Source organism: Siphateles boraxobius, unplaced genomic scaffold (genome assembly GCF_051911475.1).
Source record: "Siphateles boraxobius isolate OS27281-9 unplaced genomic scaffold, OSU_SipBor_1 41, whole genome shotgun sequence".
In the NCBI taxonomy this organism is placed as follows: Eukaryota; Metazoa; Chordata; class Actinopteri; order Cypriniformes; family Leuciscidae; genus Siphateles; species Siphateles boraxobius.
Window position 1 is genome coordinate 3695035 of NW_027509042.1, and position 16757 is coordinate 3711791.

General features: G+C 35.4%; 2 protein-coding genes across 4 annotated transcripts in view; one reads left to right on the forward strand and one right to left on the reverse strand.

Moving 5' to 3' along the window:
* The window catches only part of rims4 (regulating synaptic membrane exocytosis 4), a 58347-nt gene extending 48327 nt beyond the window's left edge, over positions 1-10020 (forward strand). For 2 of the 3 annotated variants that reach the window (XM_077197855.1, XM_077197854.1), the window contains 4 exons: positions 3334-3446; positions 4141-4242; positions 4580-4719; positions 6062-10020. In XM_077197855.1, coding sequence (XP_077053970.1) covers positions 3334-3446; positions 4141-4242; positions 4580-4719; positions 6062-6280 — 574 coding nt within the window. In that variant the 3' untranslated portion in view covers positions 6281-10020. The remainder of the gene's footprint in view (positions 1-3333; positions 3447-4140; positions 4243-4579; positions 4720-6061) is intronic. The other variant, XR_013192943.1, reaches the window with a different exon arrangement.
* Positions 10021-11410: 1390 nt separating this feature from the next.
* On the reverse strand, positions 11411-16424 carry abraa (actin binding Rho activating protein a). The gene is made up of 2 exons (XM_077197857.1): positions 15725-16424; positions 11411-12244 (listed from the first exon to the last, which is right to left on the reverse strand). Exons 1-2 carry the CDS (start codon positions 16325-16327, stop codon positions 11807-11809), a joined length of 1041 nt encoding a protein of 346 aa, XP_077053972.1. The 5' UTR covers positions 16328-16424; the 3' UTR covers positions 11411-11806.
* Between the last annotated feature and the right edge of the window lie 333 nt (positions 16425-16757).

Consider the following 16757-nt stretch of genomic DNA (forward strand, 5'->3'; position numbering starts at 1 on the left):
GTCTTCCAAGTGGTTTTTAAAATCAGTTCACCTGGCTGCCATCTTTCTGCCATTTCCAGTACACGTACAGATCCTGTCTACTTGAATGGGAAAATAAGCTTATGTCAAGATTGTTTAAATAACACATTTTAAATCAGAAATAAAATATGACAACAATGTCATCATATATTTGCTTCTTTATGTTTTTTAGCTTAGTTTGTTTTTGAGGCAATGATGCACCACTTTTGGTCTGTTATAATATGGCTTCAACACTGCATAAATACTAGTTTTTTTTTAATTTATTAATTTTTTCCTTGTCCAGAAAATACACTACCGTTCAAAAGTTTGGGTTTGCTAAGATAGTTTTATATTTTTTAAAAGAAGTCTCAAGGCTGCATTTATTAGATTAAAAATACAGTAAAAACAGTAATACTGTGAGATAATATTAAAAATTGAAATAATATAAATTTTTCAGGGTTCTTTGATAGAGTTCAAACATTATAACAGATTTTTTTCTGTAATTTTTTTTAACAATTTAACACATTCTTACGGAATAAAAGTAAATTTCTTAAAAATAAAATCTTACCGACCCCAAAACTTTTGAATGACAGTGTAAATCAACCAATATTTAAAACAAGCTAAATTGACTCGAGATGCAACATTGCATAAAATGTTAAGTCTTGTATAAGTGTATTTTGTCTGCACTGGCAGATTTATAGTTAAAAAGTGTTGCTTCTCAAGTAACATTATTTGTTCATATTTTAATTGGAAAATTTGACAAATAAATACTTATTTTGAATTTAATAATAAATAGTATTAAGTTGTTTGAAATACTTGTTTTATTATTCTCCAATGGTTGGTGTGGTTATATGAAGATTCTGAAGATTCTTCAAACATTCTCAGTGTGTGTTCCAAAAGATTCCAGTGCGACATCAGGGGGAGTAAATGATGACTATTCCTTAAAGAACAGAGAGACAAGCATATAGAAACACCAGACGAGAGACTGAATGATGAGCCAGATATTGACATGGGACAAAGAGACAGGATAGAGTGAAAAATGAGCAAGAGAACATAGAGCGGATGAAAATGGCGTCTCTTGGGGTGCCCAGTCTGAGTATTAGGCATCAGGATTGTCTGGACCCTCCCAAAACCATTTTAAAAATAGACCTGTGCGGAGATGGCAAGCAAAAGAGACAGAGCGCCGGAGAGAATCGAGGTCAAACCGCAGAAAGAAAATTAATTATGAATCCGTCCACATTAGTGTGGAGGATTATTGAGAACAAACACAGCAATGGGAATGGAGAAAGGAGGGAGAGACGGGTTTGAAAGGAGGCTTGAAGGAGAAAGTGATATAAGATCACCAAGGATAGCTTTTAAAAATGCATATCAATTTCTTTTTTAAATTGATATAAATACAGATGAAATGTTTGTAATTTCTTGCAGAACTACAAAAATAATGACTATTTTCAAACAGGTTTCCTGAACATTGGTTGGTCAAAACAGATAGTCCCGCCCCAAAGTTGGCCATTGGTTGAGACAATGTTGCTGTGTCGAACAGTTTAAATAAAAAGAAAAGTGTTTTAATAGTGCCTCAGTATTTTCAGGAGAATTCATCTACAAATCGTGAGCTTAGAATTATACAGTTCTATCTCCGTTTAGGGTAGTTCTGAGATATTGAGCATCAAAGTTTTTAAATCCCTGCTGTTTTGTGAGATGGAACCTTATTATTTTATTAATAACTACTAACAAAATATTTTTTTTACAAAAATGACACCACACAGGCATTAATAAACACCTAATGGATAAGATTATGTCAAAAAATCAATTTCGACCAAAAGTGGAGATAGAACCATATAATTCTAAGCTCACAAAATGGCTCGGTTTTAGTGAGAAGTCACAACAACAACCACATCGAATTTTCCCTATATCAACTTCTATGTGGTATTACATCTTCACACAGAATGTAAAAACACCTGATGTCAGCAGAGATGTACAGAGCAGGATGGTTACGTTGGGCTCAAAAGCATCCCTTTCTCCTCTTTGGCCCAAGTGACCTTTTTTTCATCCAGAAGGAAAACACTTATTTCACCACCATCTGTTTCAAAATATATCTCTTGTTCTAAAAATTGGACCTAATTAATCTCATCCACGCATAAGCGGCTACCTTCTGTTTGCTGAAAAAACATGAAAAAGCTACGATAAGCAAATATGAGCTTCTTCACTTGTGTAGATAGCTGAAATTAAATGAGACAAGCAGGTGCATGGCCATTTCTTTCACAGTATATGAATAATTAATAATATTATTAATATTATATATACTGTCAAAGTATATATACTTTACTTTGTGTGTATATATACTTGTAACTTTTACTATATATACCATTTTATATATATGTATAGTATTATATATATATATATATATATATATAGTATAATATATACAAAGTATATACCGTTAATACATACTTTAACTTGTATTTTATGATTGAATAAACTAGTCTTAAATATACATCATGTACACATTAGTCTTGTACTGTACCTTTGTATTTCTGCTTTAAATTTTATACAGTTTATTCGTATTGGAGCTTTTTTTTTTTAAGGCTTAGAATTATTTATGGAAGAATTTTTGGGAGTAAAAGTAATCAGAAAAACATTTCCGGACACCAAGGCTGATGAAAAAGTGTCCAGTCACTGTCGTGCTGTTAGATAAAGGCCAGGCCTCCTATTTCAATGGGTCACGAGGGTGAATATGACATGGAGCATCGGGCTCATCTCCTAGAAACTACACATATACTGTTAGTAATAACATTTTTGACCACATACATCTCAAATATGAGCAGGAAAGTAGTGTGATTATATGTGTGTGTGTTGGCTTTGCTCCAGTGGAGCACTCTCACTATCAGAGCAGAGCTTCACTGTCAGGTTTAAAGGCTGTCTATCTTCATTACATAAAAGAGAAGTGCTTCCGTCCACCGACCCCGTCCCATCACAGAGCCACGCCATTATCAGTCCAGCCATCACAGAATAAAGCAAAACTCGTAATGTCTGTCATACATGTTCGGCTAATGTGAAAATTTCATTAGCATCTTCAAAGCCATCCCAAGCAACACAGATAAATTTGATCAATTCTGAAAGCCAGATATTTTTGACTTTAAAGAGAGTGCAAGCTGAATATAAAAAGAAACAAATTGCACTGAAAAATGTCTGCACTGAACTTCTTAACATTATTTTAATAAGGCAGTGTATATATTCTATCCAGCAAAATATGTGGCCGACATAAACCGTATACATAAACCTTTAAATAAAATAAATACAAATGTTCACAGTAACACTGCCCTGCTTTCTTCCCTTTAGTCTGAACTACAGTGGAATGTGTTTGGCATCGGATGCTCAGTTTAGTGACTTTCTGGATGGGATGGGACCGGCTCAGTTTGTGGGGAGACAGACACTAGCTACAACTTCATTGGGTGAGTGCATTTATACATCAGACAACTAATGCTACCTCGCTTCTTAATGTACTACAGGTACATTGAAAATGTGCCCTTTTCTTTTATGCAAAAATCGAAAAATGCTCAATTGTCGGAACTTCTTGTTGAAAAGGTTGTTTGTTAAACAAACTATTCAATTAAATACTTGGAAATTAGGATGCATAAAAATAAATATGCTTTTCCATCTGGATGATTCTAAGAAATTATAATGAAAAAACTATTCAATAAACAGACAACTGACAACAGTTTATTAAAGAAGCTAAATCTAAAATGGAAACAGAATGTAATATCGATCGTGCAGGATGTAATTACAAGAAATGGTCACTGAAAATTAACCAATGCTTATTTCATTCTCAAATGTGATGTAAAATGATAGGAATCAATAATGATTCCCGTTTTTGTTGGAGTAGTGTAAATAATAATAAAAAAGAAAACCTGTTCTTTACTGCATACCCGCCATTAAGACAAAATGATGTATTGACCAATCAGCATCCAAGACTGGAACTATCAGTTTATAATCAATAAATAAGATTGCAAAAGATTGTTTTTGTTATTGTCAGTAAAATATTTAAATAGCTCAACACAATGCTATTGATAAAGGAAGAAATAAAGTCCCTTTACCTGTATTCCTCCACATATCACTTGCCTCTGTTTAATGTGTGATGTTCTGCAGGAGATGTAGAGATCGGACTGATGGAGAGGAACGGGCAGCTGGAGGTGGAGATCATTCAGGCTCGAGGACTCATCATGAAGCCTGGATCTAAGGGCCCTCCAGGTGATTCCTCATCAGACAGAACCTGACGTACTGAGGGATGAGTCTGATAGAACCATTAGATTCGTTTAGCCAGAGGACAAACTGACTGAAAATGTTTATAGATTGGTTCTCAAACGCACAAGTTGTGATTGTTCCCTTCTTATTTGAGCATTCATTATCCAGAAGTGTGTGTGTGTGTGTGTGTGTGTGTGTGTGTGTGTGTGTGTGTGTGTTGAAAGAAGAAGGGAAATTGAAAAGAGTCTAAATTGGTGGCTCTTCAAAGTGATTTTCGATGTCTTTCAGATTTCAAGGATGCAGTTCGAACTATTATATTTTTTGTTTCCTTCCTCCTTTACAGCGGCCTACATTAAAGTGTATCTTCTTGAAAATGGCATCTGCATTGCCAAAAAGAAGACAAAGTCTGTTCGGAAATCGCTAGATCCTCTTTACAATCAAGTCCTTGTTTTTTCAGAGAGTCCGCAGGGAAAGGTTGTACAGGTAAACAAGATTTCTACCTTTTCTGAAGAATGAATTAGTGTTGCTTGTGCACAACTGACCACAATAATACTATGCTTCGTCATAGGGGTTTTTACAAAAGTAATATTTAGTGTTAGGGGATGTTCAAATCTCAAACTCTTTGTAAGAGCAATAGAAGTAGTGTTACTTACCTTATAGAATTGCAAAATGAAACCAGCAAACTAACCCTAGAATTCTGGCATTTCTTAATGCATTGAACAGGGTGTCAAGCACCATTTAAATGACAAAGAAAGCAGCAATTATAGACTCTAATTTACAGCAAGTTTACCCACGTCTTTTCCAATTTGCTGTAATTTCTCTGAAGGTGACATTGACATCAGTGAATGCTTTTTCTTTGCCAGGTATCTTCGCAAATGATGGAGAGAATGTATAAAAAATGATCAATGTAGTGAATGCTTTATTTTTAGCAGTGGAGAAGGAACAGGGGGAAAGTGGAAACATCTCTCCGAATTATACATTTTTCCAAGGACAACATTTATGAAAGCCTGTCACAGCAAACACTAAAGTTTAGAACAGACTCCAGGATGATCAGGAATATCGTGCGGCGGGAAAAACATCATTTGCATGTGTTTATTCACTGATGTATGGCGTCCTCTGTTATTATGTGATGAATCTAAGGGAACTTTCAGATTGATGTAGGCCATGCACTTGCTTCCCTTTTTTTTAGAATATTCTTTAAAAATGTTCACACATTCATTATCATATTTGGGAATTCAGTTATTCAGTTTTGTGCTATTGAAGATGAATGAATCACACAAAACCTATTAAAAACAGGCCTGCATTATATTGCACCACAAACATCTAAAGAAAGAACTAAGAAATCTTGTTTTGCTTAAAGAAAATGTAGACTACTTTAAGGAACTTTTGCGATTATTTAATTATTTTCACGACAATGAAGCAATTTTTATTTTTAAAAACGTAATGCTCCCAAAATATGCTTTATTTTCTTTATGCAAAATATAATTACTTTTAATTCTGGGTTGACCTGGACATGTATTTCTGGACATAAGATTAAGGAAACTAACACACTTTGATAGATTTAAAATTGAGAATTATTAATTATGAGGATTATATAAATTTCTAATTTATGAATTACAAAGATTATACACATTTCAAATTGTGAGATTTACCCAGATTAATGGAACTAACAAAAAATCATTGTGAATTATGTTTAATTAAAAATCGAGAATTATGAAATTATATATTATATTTAAATATATAAATGTTAAATTAACAATATTATAGTCAAAAGTACTTTTGATTGTTCCATATGATAAATAATACTTCCATCTCTTGTGAACAGGTCATTGTTTGGGGAAACTACGGCCGGATGGATCGCAAATGCTTCATGGGCGTGGCACGCATCCTATTGGAGGAGCTGGATTTGACAAACATGGTGATTGGCTGGTACAAGCTTTTCCCCACCTCTTCTATGGTGGATCCCACAATGGCGCCGCTGATCCGACACTCCTCACAGCTCTCTCTGGAGAGCACAGTGGGCCCGTGCTGCGAACGCTCCTAAAACCAACAACTCAACTAGATTTATTTTTCTCTGGAAGGGCTCTCACAGCCCCTGTCCTAAAAGTGCTGGTTGTGCATGACTGCGGCACTGGAACCCTCTGGAATGTTCTAGAATTTCTTCAGAACTAATAGCCTTTCTGGAATATTCCAGAATCCACCACAGAGGAAATGCTCTTTTCAGCCTCTGAGAAAAAGACTTCAGGACGGTCAAAGAATGCAGAGCAAACGTCTGGGCTTTATTTTAGCTTTCAACACATTAGCTTGTGATGGTCCGTATGTCTTTCAGAGGAAATGTCCTCAATTTTGAATTGATTTCCAGAAAACAGGCCGATGTTTGTGGGTTCTGCAATGGATTGATTCCTATCAGATGAAACGGATGGGTTTGTGCAATATGACATCCAATAGAAAGAAGAATGTATCGGTAAAAAAGTGCGGGTTTGCATTCATTATCTTGCGTAATTAACAATACAGGAATAGATACATGTCTTAAAAAGATCCAATATGTGTAGTTTGAAAAGGGTCGTTTTTGCTTCATGATCTGTTCGTGTCTCTTCTGTTTCGTCTTTCTCATTACTGAACAGTGCCAATGTTGCCAGCAAGTGGCTTTATTTGTGGTTATATGTGTCTATATTCAGTGACTAGATGCTTTGTGAATCAATAATCTAGGCAGACACAAATTTAAAAAGACGGATGCTAATTGTCCACAATATTTTCCAGAGGTAACAGTGACATATTCCAGTTGAGGAATATTTGATGTCACTGTACATTTTTCCACACTAGGCCTAATAGTATGGGTGCAAGACACTTAAGTAACATAGGATTATAGAGTGCTTATGGAATAAATGTCAGTCAATTATATACTTTCAGTTATAAATGCAGTAGCGGCCAAGAGGTTTTTAATGGCTGATATCTAGAGAGCAGGGTGATAGAAAGCAGACATGATATGCACATATATGACATGTACACAAAATTACAAATATTTGAAAAAGAAAATTTACAACAAAGTTGTGATTTTTAAAACTTACACTTATGGGGAATGACCGCTTCTGTAAATCGGCCAATCGGACAAAAAAAATTGCCAAATTTCTGTCAAATGAATCGGTCTGGGGCGCGTTTCCCGTACAAAGACATAACTAGCTAGTCAAGACTGTTTCCCGAAACCGTATTGTCGCAAATTTGTCATTGAACTGGTAAATGATGTCATGCACGTGGTAGAGTAATAACTTCTTTTATTGAATCTGTTTGAGATCAAATGAATGCTAGATGTTTTGCTATGAATTAAAGACATGGCATCTGAGGACTAATTCTCTTCTTTCTCAGTTATTTTGCTTTATTTCCAGCTTCAATCATAGGCTTCTTCTTACGTACTAGGGCATGTACGCACATGTGCATTCTTCAAAAACGGTGCTTTAAAACTCTTGACAAACTAAAAGACGTAAATGACATTTGTATATATTCTAAATAAAAGATACAGATTGTACTGAATGTCAGCTTGCTTATTTTGCTCAAGACAAGGATTTATTAAGTCCACGTCATGCAAGCAGGAAACTCTGCTTCTAACCACAGATCGAGACCTGTTGCTTTAATGCTGTTTGCGAATGTTCGTTGGAACTGTGTTTTCGGGAAACACCGACTCGTTGAATTATGCTGGTAACAACTTGCAACCATAATTGGCTAACGATGATTTCGGGAAACGCACCGCTGTTCGATTGATGTTTAACAGTCTATAATAAATTATAAAAAGATCATTTATTTTTGCACTTTATAATCTTAAATGTCTTTCTTACAAGCAATCGCTAGTTTGGCATAAGCCATTTTCTTCTTTATATTATTATATTATTTGTGACTTCAGGATGCAGAATCTTTAGTAGCAATGATAAGGCTGTAGCATTAGATAGTAGCGTACGCATGAAAGGCATCTTAGTTTGCCACAATCTTGCATGGAATTGGATTATAGAGTGTTTATCGCTGGCAGTCGAGCAAACGTGTAGCAGCGAATGATCAAACAAATACTGTTACACTGCACAGAGAAATACTGTGTGACATCTTTATTAATAAATAATACTGATACAATTTCTTTTCATATGTCCTGAAATGATGAAAAGCAAAACATTTATAGGCCTACATGCTAGCACAGAAAACTAAAGGTAATAAAAAAGCATTCTGCATAGAGAAGAGTTTTTATGTCCAGCATAAAAATAGGACTTTTTGTGAAGAAAATACACGATTTACCACTAGACAAAAGGATTTTTTGAAAAGATTTATTCCTCTCTGAGAATCTCGGGAGTGATTATTTCAATTACCGCTGAAAAACATACCTCAAACACCCTCAACATAATCATGTTGTTAAGGCCATATAAAAGCACTGCCACGTTCTTTTTAAAGAATTAAATGTTCATTGTCTTAAAAAGCAATAACTAAATACATTTTTGCTCACTTTGTTTGTTACAGGGAGTAAAGCCAGATTTTCTCTGCATTACATTAGAAACTTCTGCGTCCATGTAGCAATATAGAAAATGCTCAATTTTAGACGAAGCGCTGAATGCCTGAGATCCTCAAGAATTTAGTGCCAAAAAAATGTGTATTTCAAAGATAAGGTTGATGATGGGCTAAAAGAAATGAATATTTTGGAAAAGCATCAAAATTGAGCAATGTAGTGATTAGCACTATATTACAGGTACACTGTGTAACTTTTGGGCCTCTAGTGGTTAAAAAACAAAACTGCAAGCATTTTGTGGAAGAACATTGTTTTGGCTGTGCTATAGGTCTAAAACATAAATAGGCTTACCATAATGAATCTAGGTAAGACAAAAACATGTTTTTTTTTGGAAGACGCATTCATGATGTATTGACTCATGATATACATTTTGTTAATTTTAAACAACAAAAAAGTTACATAGTGTACTTTTAATATAAAACCATAGGCTACCATATATATTGATATGCATCGATTTAATATAGCAAATAACTACTTGTTTCATTTTATTGGTCTGTTTATTGTAAATAGACAACTTGGATTTAGTGGGCAAAACAACAGTTAATAATCAAAGAATGTCAATATTGACATTTCAGTTTTTTAGGCTGTAATACCTTAGCTAAGCAACATAATTCTCCTGTTTCTATCAGCATGATGGTCATGCTGATACTGTAAACTGGATTGGAAATATTTACATAATAGCTTTTAAACTGCAAATACACTCCAGATGGTTAAAAGAATGTGATTTATAGAGTATGAAAATGAATTATCTCCATTCCACATGTTGAATTAATAGGAATACTTTCTGTAAAGCCTTAACTTGTAAACCAGAGGTCTTAACACAATTCAATTGTACGGCGGAGAAACGAGCATGCAAGAATGTCATTCTGTTTTTATGTGTATTGCAACTCTAATTTTCTGTCTTTTCTCTTTCTTTTCGTAATTCATTTTATTTTAATCTGGTAAATAGTCATGGCCTTTCGTCATCGCATTTTTCACCACATATTTTTGTTACTAATTAACGATTTACCATATCAAATATACTTGAAGTTGATGTGGCAAAATAATCGACATATTCCTAAATTGAATGCTGTGATATTTTTCTTTGTGGAGATACTTGTTTATTCCTTATTATTATTTATTATATGTAAAATAATGAATTTGAATTCGTAATAATGTCACTGTTAATTAATGCACAATTTAGTGTATTGTTACTCTGTTTCAAATGGTTATAAAGAATAAATAGCTCACTCTGATTTACAAAACATGCGTGTGTGTGTGTGTGATGACTCCTGAGCTGAAGAACTAACACTCACTCTGAAAACATCTGATAACCTTTGACAACTGACAGATAAAGATGAGCTCATGGAGCACGTCAGAGAGAATCAGATATTTATGACTGTTTGAGTGTTATAGTTACCCGGTCTGTCTGTGTCACTCAAGTCTTTATCAGGAGACGAAATGGCTTTTTAAAAGTTAGATCAAGCACTCTTGATTTGGGAATTGAGCTGGATGTTGGTATTTAGGGGATACGTCTGTTTCATTATTGTGTGTGTGTGTGTGTGTGTGTGTGTGTGTGTGTGTGTGTGTGTGTGTGTGTGTGTGTGTGTGTGTGTGTGTGTGTGTGTTTAGCCACTATTTGTCACTAACAAAGGGACGAGATGAATGATCTCGTCACTGTTTGATGTAATTATACAAAGGGTTCATTTATACACATCCCACACACACATGTCCCCACAAGGAAAAGATTTTCAATTATTGCCATCATTCTGGGGCATTTTGTCCCCATAACTTGAGGAATATCTGAAACACACACACATACACACACAATCTACTGCATGTCCTCATTAGATTTAGATAACTGAAATTACAAAAGACTAACTCAAATCTCACCCCAAAACCTAAAATATTTTTTTCACATTTTTATATTAAAAATAATAACCTTTATTATTGTTAATATTATATAATAATTATAATAAACATTATAAATCCTATGTATTAATAAGACATGTAATATATATATATATATATACTATATATATATATTAATCTTGTTTATTAATATATTATTTATTCATTAATATAGCATAATATATTAACATTATTTTTTACAATTATATATATATATATATATATATATATATATTCCAAGTTATTTGAAGCATGAAGTTAACACAAACATATATTTCAGCCAATTCAAACCTACAAATAATGAAAAAATAGACATCTTCTCATAAGGTCAATGTTTTTCTGTGGTTTTATTTCATCCTTAACTGACAGAAGAATAATTCCACATCAAAAAAAAAATTCTATACTGCATAATCAAATATTTATAACGAATCCTTCTGTAAGAAGACAATCATGCTTTCATTTTGAAAGAGGTTATCAATATGAGTGACAAACAGTGGACAATAAAACAACAGCAAATGTCTGAAAATAGACGGAAATGAACAAAACAGGGAATTAATAATTGTGCAAAAACATAAAAACTAACTCTGCTCTCGATTTGTCTGAAACATGAGATTATTTCCAAAACATGTCTGGACGTGGACATCAAGGCTGGTGTGAGCGTTCAGAGGATGCCTGATGTTGGATGCGTGAGGAGACACTGTTCACCGTCTCACCACTAACACTAAACCCTGACGCCTCATGCACCAAAAGAGCACCGGTTCATCTCAGAGAGTTCATCAGATTTCTGGAACGTTCTCAAGGTTCTGCTATTTCATCCGACTAAATAAAAGTATAAATAGTGTAAGAGAGGCTAATTTGAAACTAGATAGCTTCTTAAAGTAGTTCAACTACACTCAAGCTATCCTTTTGAAAGTAGTTTTTATCTGGTGCAAACAAAGAAAATAGCATCAAAACAATCTTTGTTTGAATATGCGCAGCTTTTGCAATGCATAAAAAAAGCAATGTAAATTTTGACATGCTACACCATTACTTGTTTTTAGTGGAAAAGCTATAGTATTTTGAAAATAATTGAGCTACTGTCACACTACTGGAATAAAAATAAGTTACTATAAGTTAGTTACTCCCCAACTTTCCAGAACATTAAACCAGTAACGTGATCATAACATCATCATCCTGGCCCTTCCAGAGCATCTCGCCCTCAAAGTCCACCATTTTGTGTTTGCGACAGCGCAACAAAATACCAACAACTTTATCAGAGATTTTAACGTATCGGTCAAACAGGCGGCCGAATGAGATGCAGAGAAGTCCCTCCTCATTGCTTTGGCCCATGTCGCGAATGATAAAGCACATCTCATCCATCTCACGATGGATGTGTTTCTGGGCTCGATCGGCACGCTGGGCTGTCTTGGATCCCTCTTTGGGACGGCCATATCCTGTGTCGCCCTTGTGGAGTCGAATGGCCATGGCATGCTCAAAGTCAAACTCTTCACTGAAAGGGTTGAGCTTCTGACCCTCAATGTGTTCTGTAGCGAACTGCTGCCATCTGCTCTTCAGGTCATTCATCGTGGATATTTTAATCTGAAAGAACCAGAAATGACAGTGTTATTGAGAAACACATAGTCAATGGTATGTTTTGAAGTACTAAATACAAAAAAGAGAGGTGCTGCAAAAAAAAAGGATGAATTTGGATAATAAAAGTCAATACTGAAAATTAAATTAAGCTCTTTAATAATCTTTACTAATTTGCATTAGGTTTTTACGGAGCCCCTCAAGGGACATGGTTATGGAAATAAAGACGAGATGGAAGGGAAAATTCTGTGTCAATACTTTTGCATTCTATCACAAATGTTTTGCGTTCCCCTGAGAAATGTGTTGTAATTGAGTTAGTTTCTCATGGGAACGAAAATGTTTTGTGAACGAACGCAGAGATTATTTCAAATTATTAATTCAAAGCAGAATTCCTACGACAATTTTTTTTTTGTTATAGCAAAGGTGCAGTGTGTGACTTTTAGTGACATCTAGCAGTTCGGTTGCGAGTTTACACTAAGGGCTCAGCCCACCGCTCACCCCTCCCTTTCGAAGAAGCTACGGTGGCTAAAACGGGACAAACATCGTCGTCTGAGACGGCAGAGAATAGCCAGAGTAAACCAAGTTTCTGTACCACAGTCCATTATAAACCACATCATGGATAAATTTTACAAAGCCATAGTCAGGTGAGGATCAAGGGTCTTAATACGTAATATAATAATAGTAATTATTGTCTCACGAACGTAACCAGTACATTTCTCCCCACATAGCAAACCCATAATACAGCGAGGGAGAAGAACCACATGAAACTATGCAACTATATATTTTTTCTAACAGGGTAGTAAAAGTTTAGCTGGCTAATATGAGCTGTTACTGTGGCTGAGCTGATTAAAGCGTTAAAGCCTTGTTTATACTGGACGCGTCCGCATGAGCCCAAAGGTGCGTGCGGCAAAAATAACGTGATTGTAACAGCGCGCGCGCCTGTCACAATATGTCGACCTTCATAGAAGGGGATTCCCGCGCCTATGTAGATATAAATGCCACTTTCTAAGGTAATAAAAACATTGCGGTTTATTAAGTAAGTTTTTTATACACCGCTGAACACATAGTTATGGATGCCATATTGCATTTCTGTTAATAGATACTCAAAGTTTTTACACATTGCACCTTTAATGTGCACAATAAGATCAGTAATGTTTCTGCAAGACGGAGCGCAACACGGACGAGCAAAGTATACTTGGGGTTTCAGGTGAGCGCCTAAACGATAATGTACACAAATGTCCGTCTTGGCGAATATTTACATAAAGACAGTCGGTTATGTCTCAAGTGAATAAAGAGTTGGGAAAGAAATCGGATGTGTGTCATTATATTAGATCCATGCATTTGGTCTTAAAGTCTAATACACATACCTCCTGCTGTCTGGGTCAATAATGTTAAACAAAAGACAAAATCACACTGCTCTTCACTGTATAACTTTAGTAGGTTTAATAAGAATCAATGTATACCTCATTCATACAGTGAAGACTATGCAGTATTTTAAAGTTTAACTCTGGGTTTATTAACTATTTTGACAACTGATTTCTTAATGCAATACTGTGTTTTAAATATTCCATAGGATTGTTCCAGTATGGATATTCTAGATAGTACATCTTAAAATTGGAAAGATCGCGATTCAGATCGTGATTGTTTGACATAAGATCGTGATATGAAATTTTGGGAAGATCGCCCACCCCTAGTGTATACTGATTTCTTGTTGCCTGTAAAACGCATCTGTTGACAATAATATATTATTCAGGTCTTGTTTGAGGTGTAGACACCTGGCTTGTCACCAGACAGTCACATAACACTACTGTGTGACATGCCTGAGCATTACTGCTAAATATTTGCCATGATATCTCCAAGGGCCCCTTAATTCACAAGGGCACCGTTTGAACCGGTGCAAATGCGTCTTGTGAAACGCAAGATGGTGAATCAAATACCACGGTGACACAGCTGTGATGGATCTCACTCATCAGGTTGAGGGTGAGCATGCTGCTTTTTGAAGGTCAGACGTAAATGATCCATCACTGTTTTTATTTACATATATTCCATTGCAGCAAAACATATCTGAGTTTATGATGGAACATTGTGCTGAAACTACAGTATATATAGACTGTGACTATTATTCACAGGGTAAATCTATAGTTTAAAATAATGCTGAGTTAACTTAATTTTATTTTTTTATTAAAGCCTTGAATGAATAGTCTGTTCACTTCTGCAGTGATTCACATCTTTTTAAAATCTGACAATTTAAAGATTCATTCAAAAATATACAAATATTTTGGTCATGTATAAACTGCAAATTTGTGTCAACTGCATTTAGATTAATCTAAATCATTTAACAAAAGATGATTGTTTTAGTCTTACTGAAATCAAACTTTTAAGTGATAACCAAAGTAATGTTTTGCTGTTTTGTGGCAGTCCAAAAAAGAGAAGCATAATATTACAACTAGTTGTTCAGTTTGGTTCAGTACACACTTATACTTTACCCTGATTGTACTATATTTTAGTTCGATATTATTTTTTATTTAATATTTGTAGGGGATTTTATGGTACGAAATTTCCAACAGTCATAAATCTCTAATGCTTTGGAGCAATTATGTTTGGTCTCTTTATAAAGACGGCACTTGGCAGATTATTGCTGAAGTGAAAAAAGTTTTTAAAACGTTTTCAACTTTGTTATGAAAAATGCATTTTTATGTGATATATATATATATATATATATATTCCAAAACACGTTTTACTCTAAAACTGTGATAAAATCAGAGTCATAAATCTAAACAAGCTGTGCTTAAAAATTTGAGGAAAATATCTAAAAAAAATTAGCTTTCAGTAAGACTGGAGTAAGACAGTAAGACTTTGGGTGCAGTCCAAAACGTTTCCAATAAATTAAATTCTTCTCCCATTAATTTCCAATGCTGTCATGTGACTATTATTTCAGGACCATTTAACCTTTTTTTTGTGTGTGTGTGTGTTCACACAGCAAGTGCCAAAACCCTTTTTGGTATTATTCCAATGGAGTAAAAAAAACTACACAGTTTTTTTTTAGATTGTAGTAATACATAGTGACTAATACAACGATGCGATTTATCTGTGTTTCTTCTCTCAAAAAAGCAATATTGAACCAGTGCAACATATAGTGAGCTGCGACTTATTTTCCAGAAAATACGGTAGTGTTACGATTATGGACTCTTATTTTGATATTTTGTTCTGTTTCCTTTAGTTCCTGTTTCCCTGCTCTGTTTAGTTTAGGTTTCCTTGGTTTCTAATTATATCCCTGTTTGTTTCTGTAATTAATTATCATCAGCAGTATCTTATTTAGTTCCGGTTTATTCCCTGTATAAAAATATCAAACATTTCAATACGTGAATCAGAAGTAGTAATGTTATTTGTACAAAAGCTAAAATTGTGGATGGGGTTAGTGGTTATTTGCCTCTAACTGCCAAAACATACCACATAAAATCATAGCTTGATTCATACAGATAAACCTACCTTGTGCCTGGTGACATGTTTCTTTGGTTCGTTCTCATTCTGATCACTGGTGTCGCTCAGAGACGCTTCCTCCCCAAGACCACTGTCCTCTGCATCTAAACTGCTACTTCGGGATCCCATTGTCTTTTCCTCTTTCTGTGCGAGTGCCTTCGCAAAGGTTCCAGCTTTCCAACCACAGTAACGTCTCCTGGTGGGAGATTCGTTGCCAAGGAAGTTTTTGGTGTCCTCTGAGGTTAGCTGATTGGTGTTGATCTTGTCCTTGATGATGCTCACTTGGTCTTTTCCGTATTCGTTACATTTTGGTGTGATGGCTTTAGTCACGGATACAGTCTTGATCTGGTCATCTGCACCGTCTTCGCTATTCACCGATACCACACGAGGAGTGACCAACAGTTTCATCTCACTCTTCTCCTTCTGCTTTTCTTTCTCTTCCTCAATGATAGTGTCAGGCATCCAGCCGGTTGGGATCGTGTCTTGCTGGTCTGTGTGTTTATTCGCCCAGCTTTGCCAGCTTTTGGCAAGGCTGTTCACCGCTGACGCCACCTTGATCTTTCTGACGGCTCTGTTTAAAGGCTGGTTTGGTTGAACGGCAGCTGTACTCATGGTTCTTCTTCTTGTGTTTCACTGGTGTGGTAAGCTGTCGAGGTTCAAATCTCAGGGTATATAATCCGTTTGGGCTCTACTGGTGGTCACCAGTCTTTTATATGAATGAGAAGAGGAAGTGTCCTCTGAGATGGGCGGTGTGACATGCACAGGGTGATCACCATGACCCTAAACATGCTAATGGAATTTCCCCAGTGGAATAACAGGTGGCCACGTTATGACCAACCAAAAAAACTTCTGTCCAACTGTGCAACCATGCAAAAATCACTGACATCGCACCTGACTGTGTCTCTTGTTTTAGATGCACCCATGACCTCATCAAACACTAAAACTGCTCCAAGACATCTACAGATCCTGATGAAACGGCTACAAATGCTTGCTCTTCTCCACTGCCATGGCATTTTTTTGTACAACGTGCCAGCACTCAGCG

Coding starts and splice junctions, on each gene's coding strand:
- abraa (XM_077197857.1), bottom strand. CDS start 16,327: ATGAGTACAGCTGCCGTTCAACCAAACCAGCCTTTAAACAGAGCCGTC. Junction 12,245..15,724: donor AACATGTCACCAGGCACAAG/GTAGGTTTATCT, acceptor TGGTTCTTTCAG/ATTAAAATATCCACGATGAA.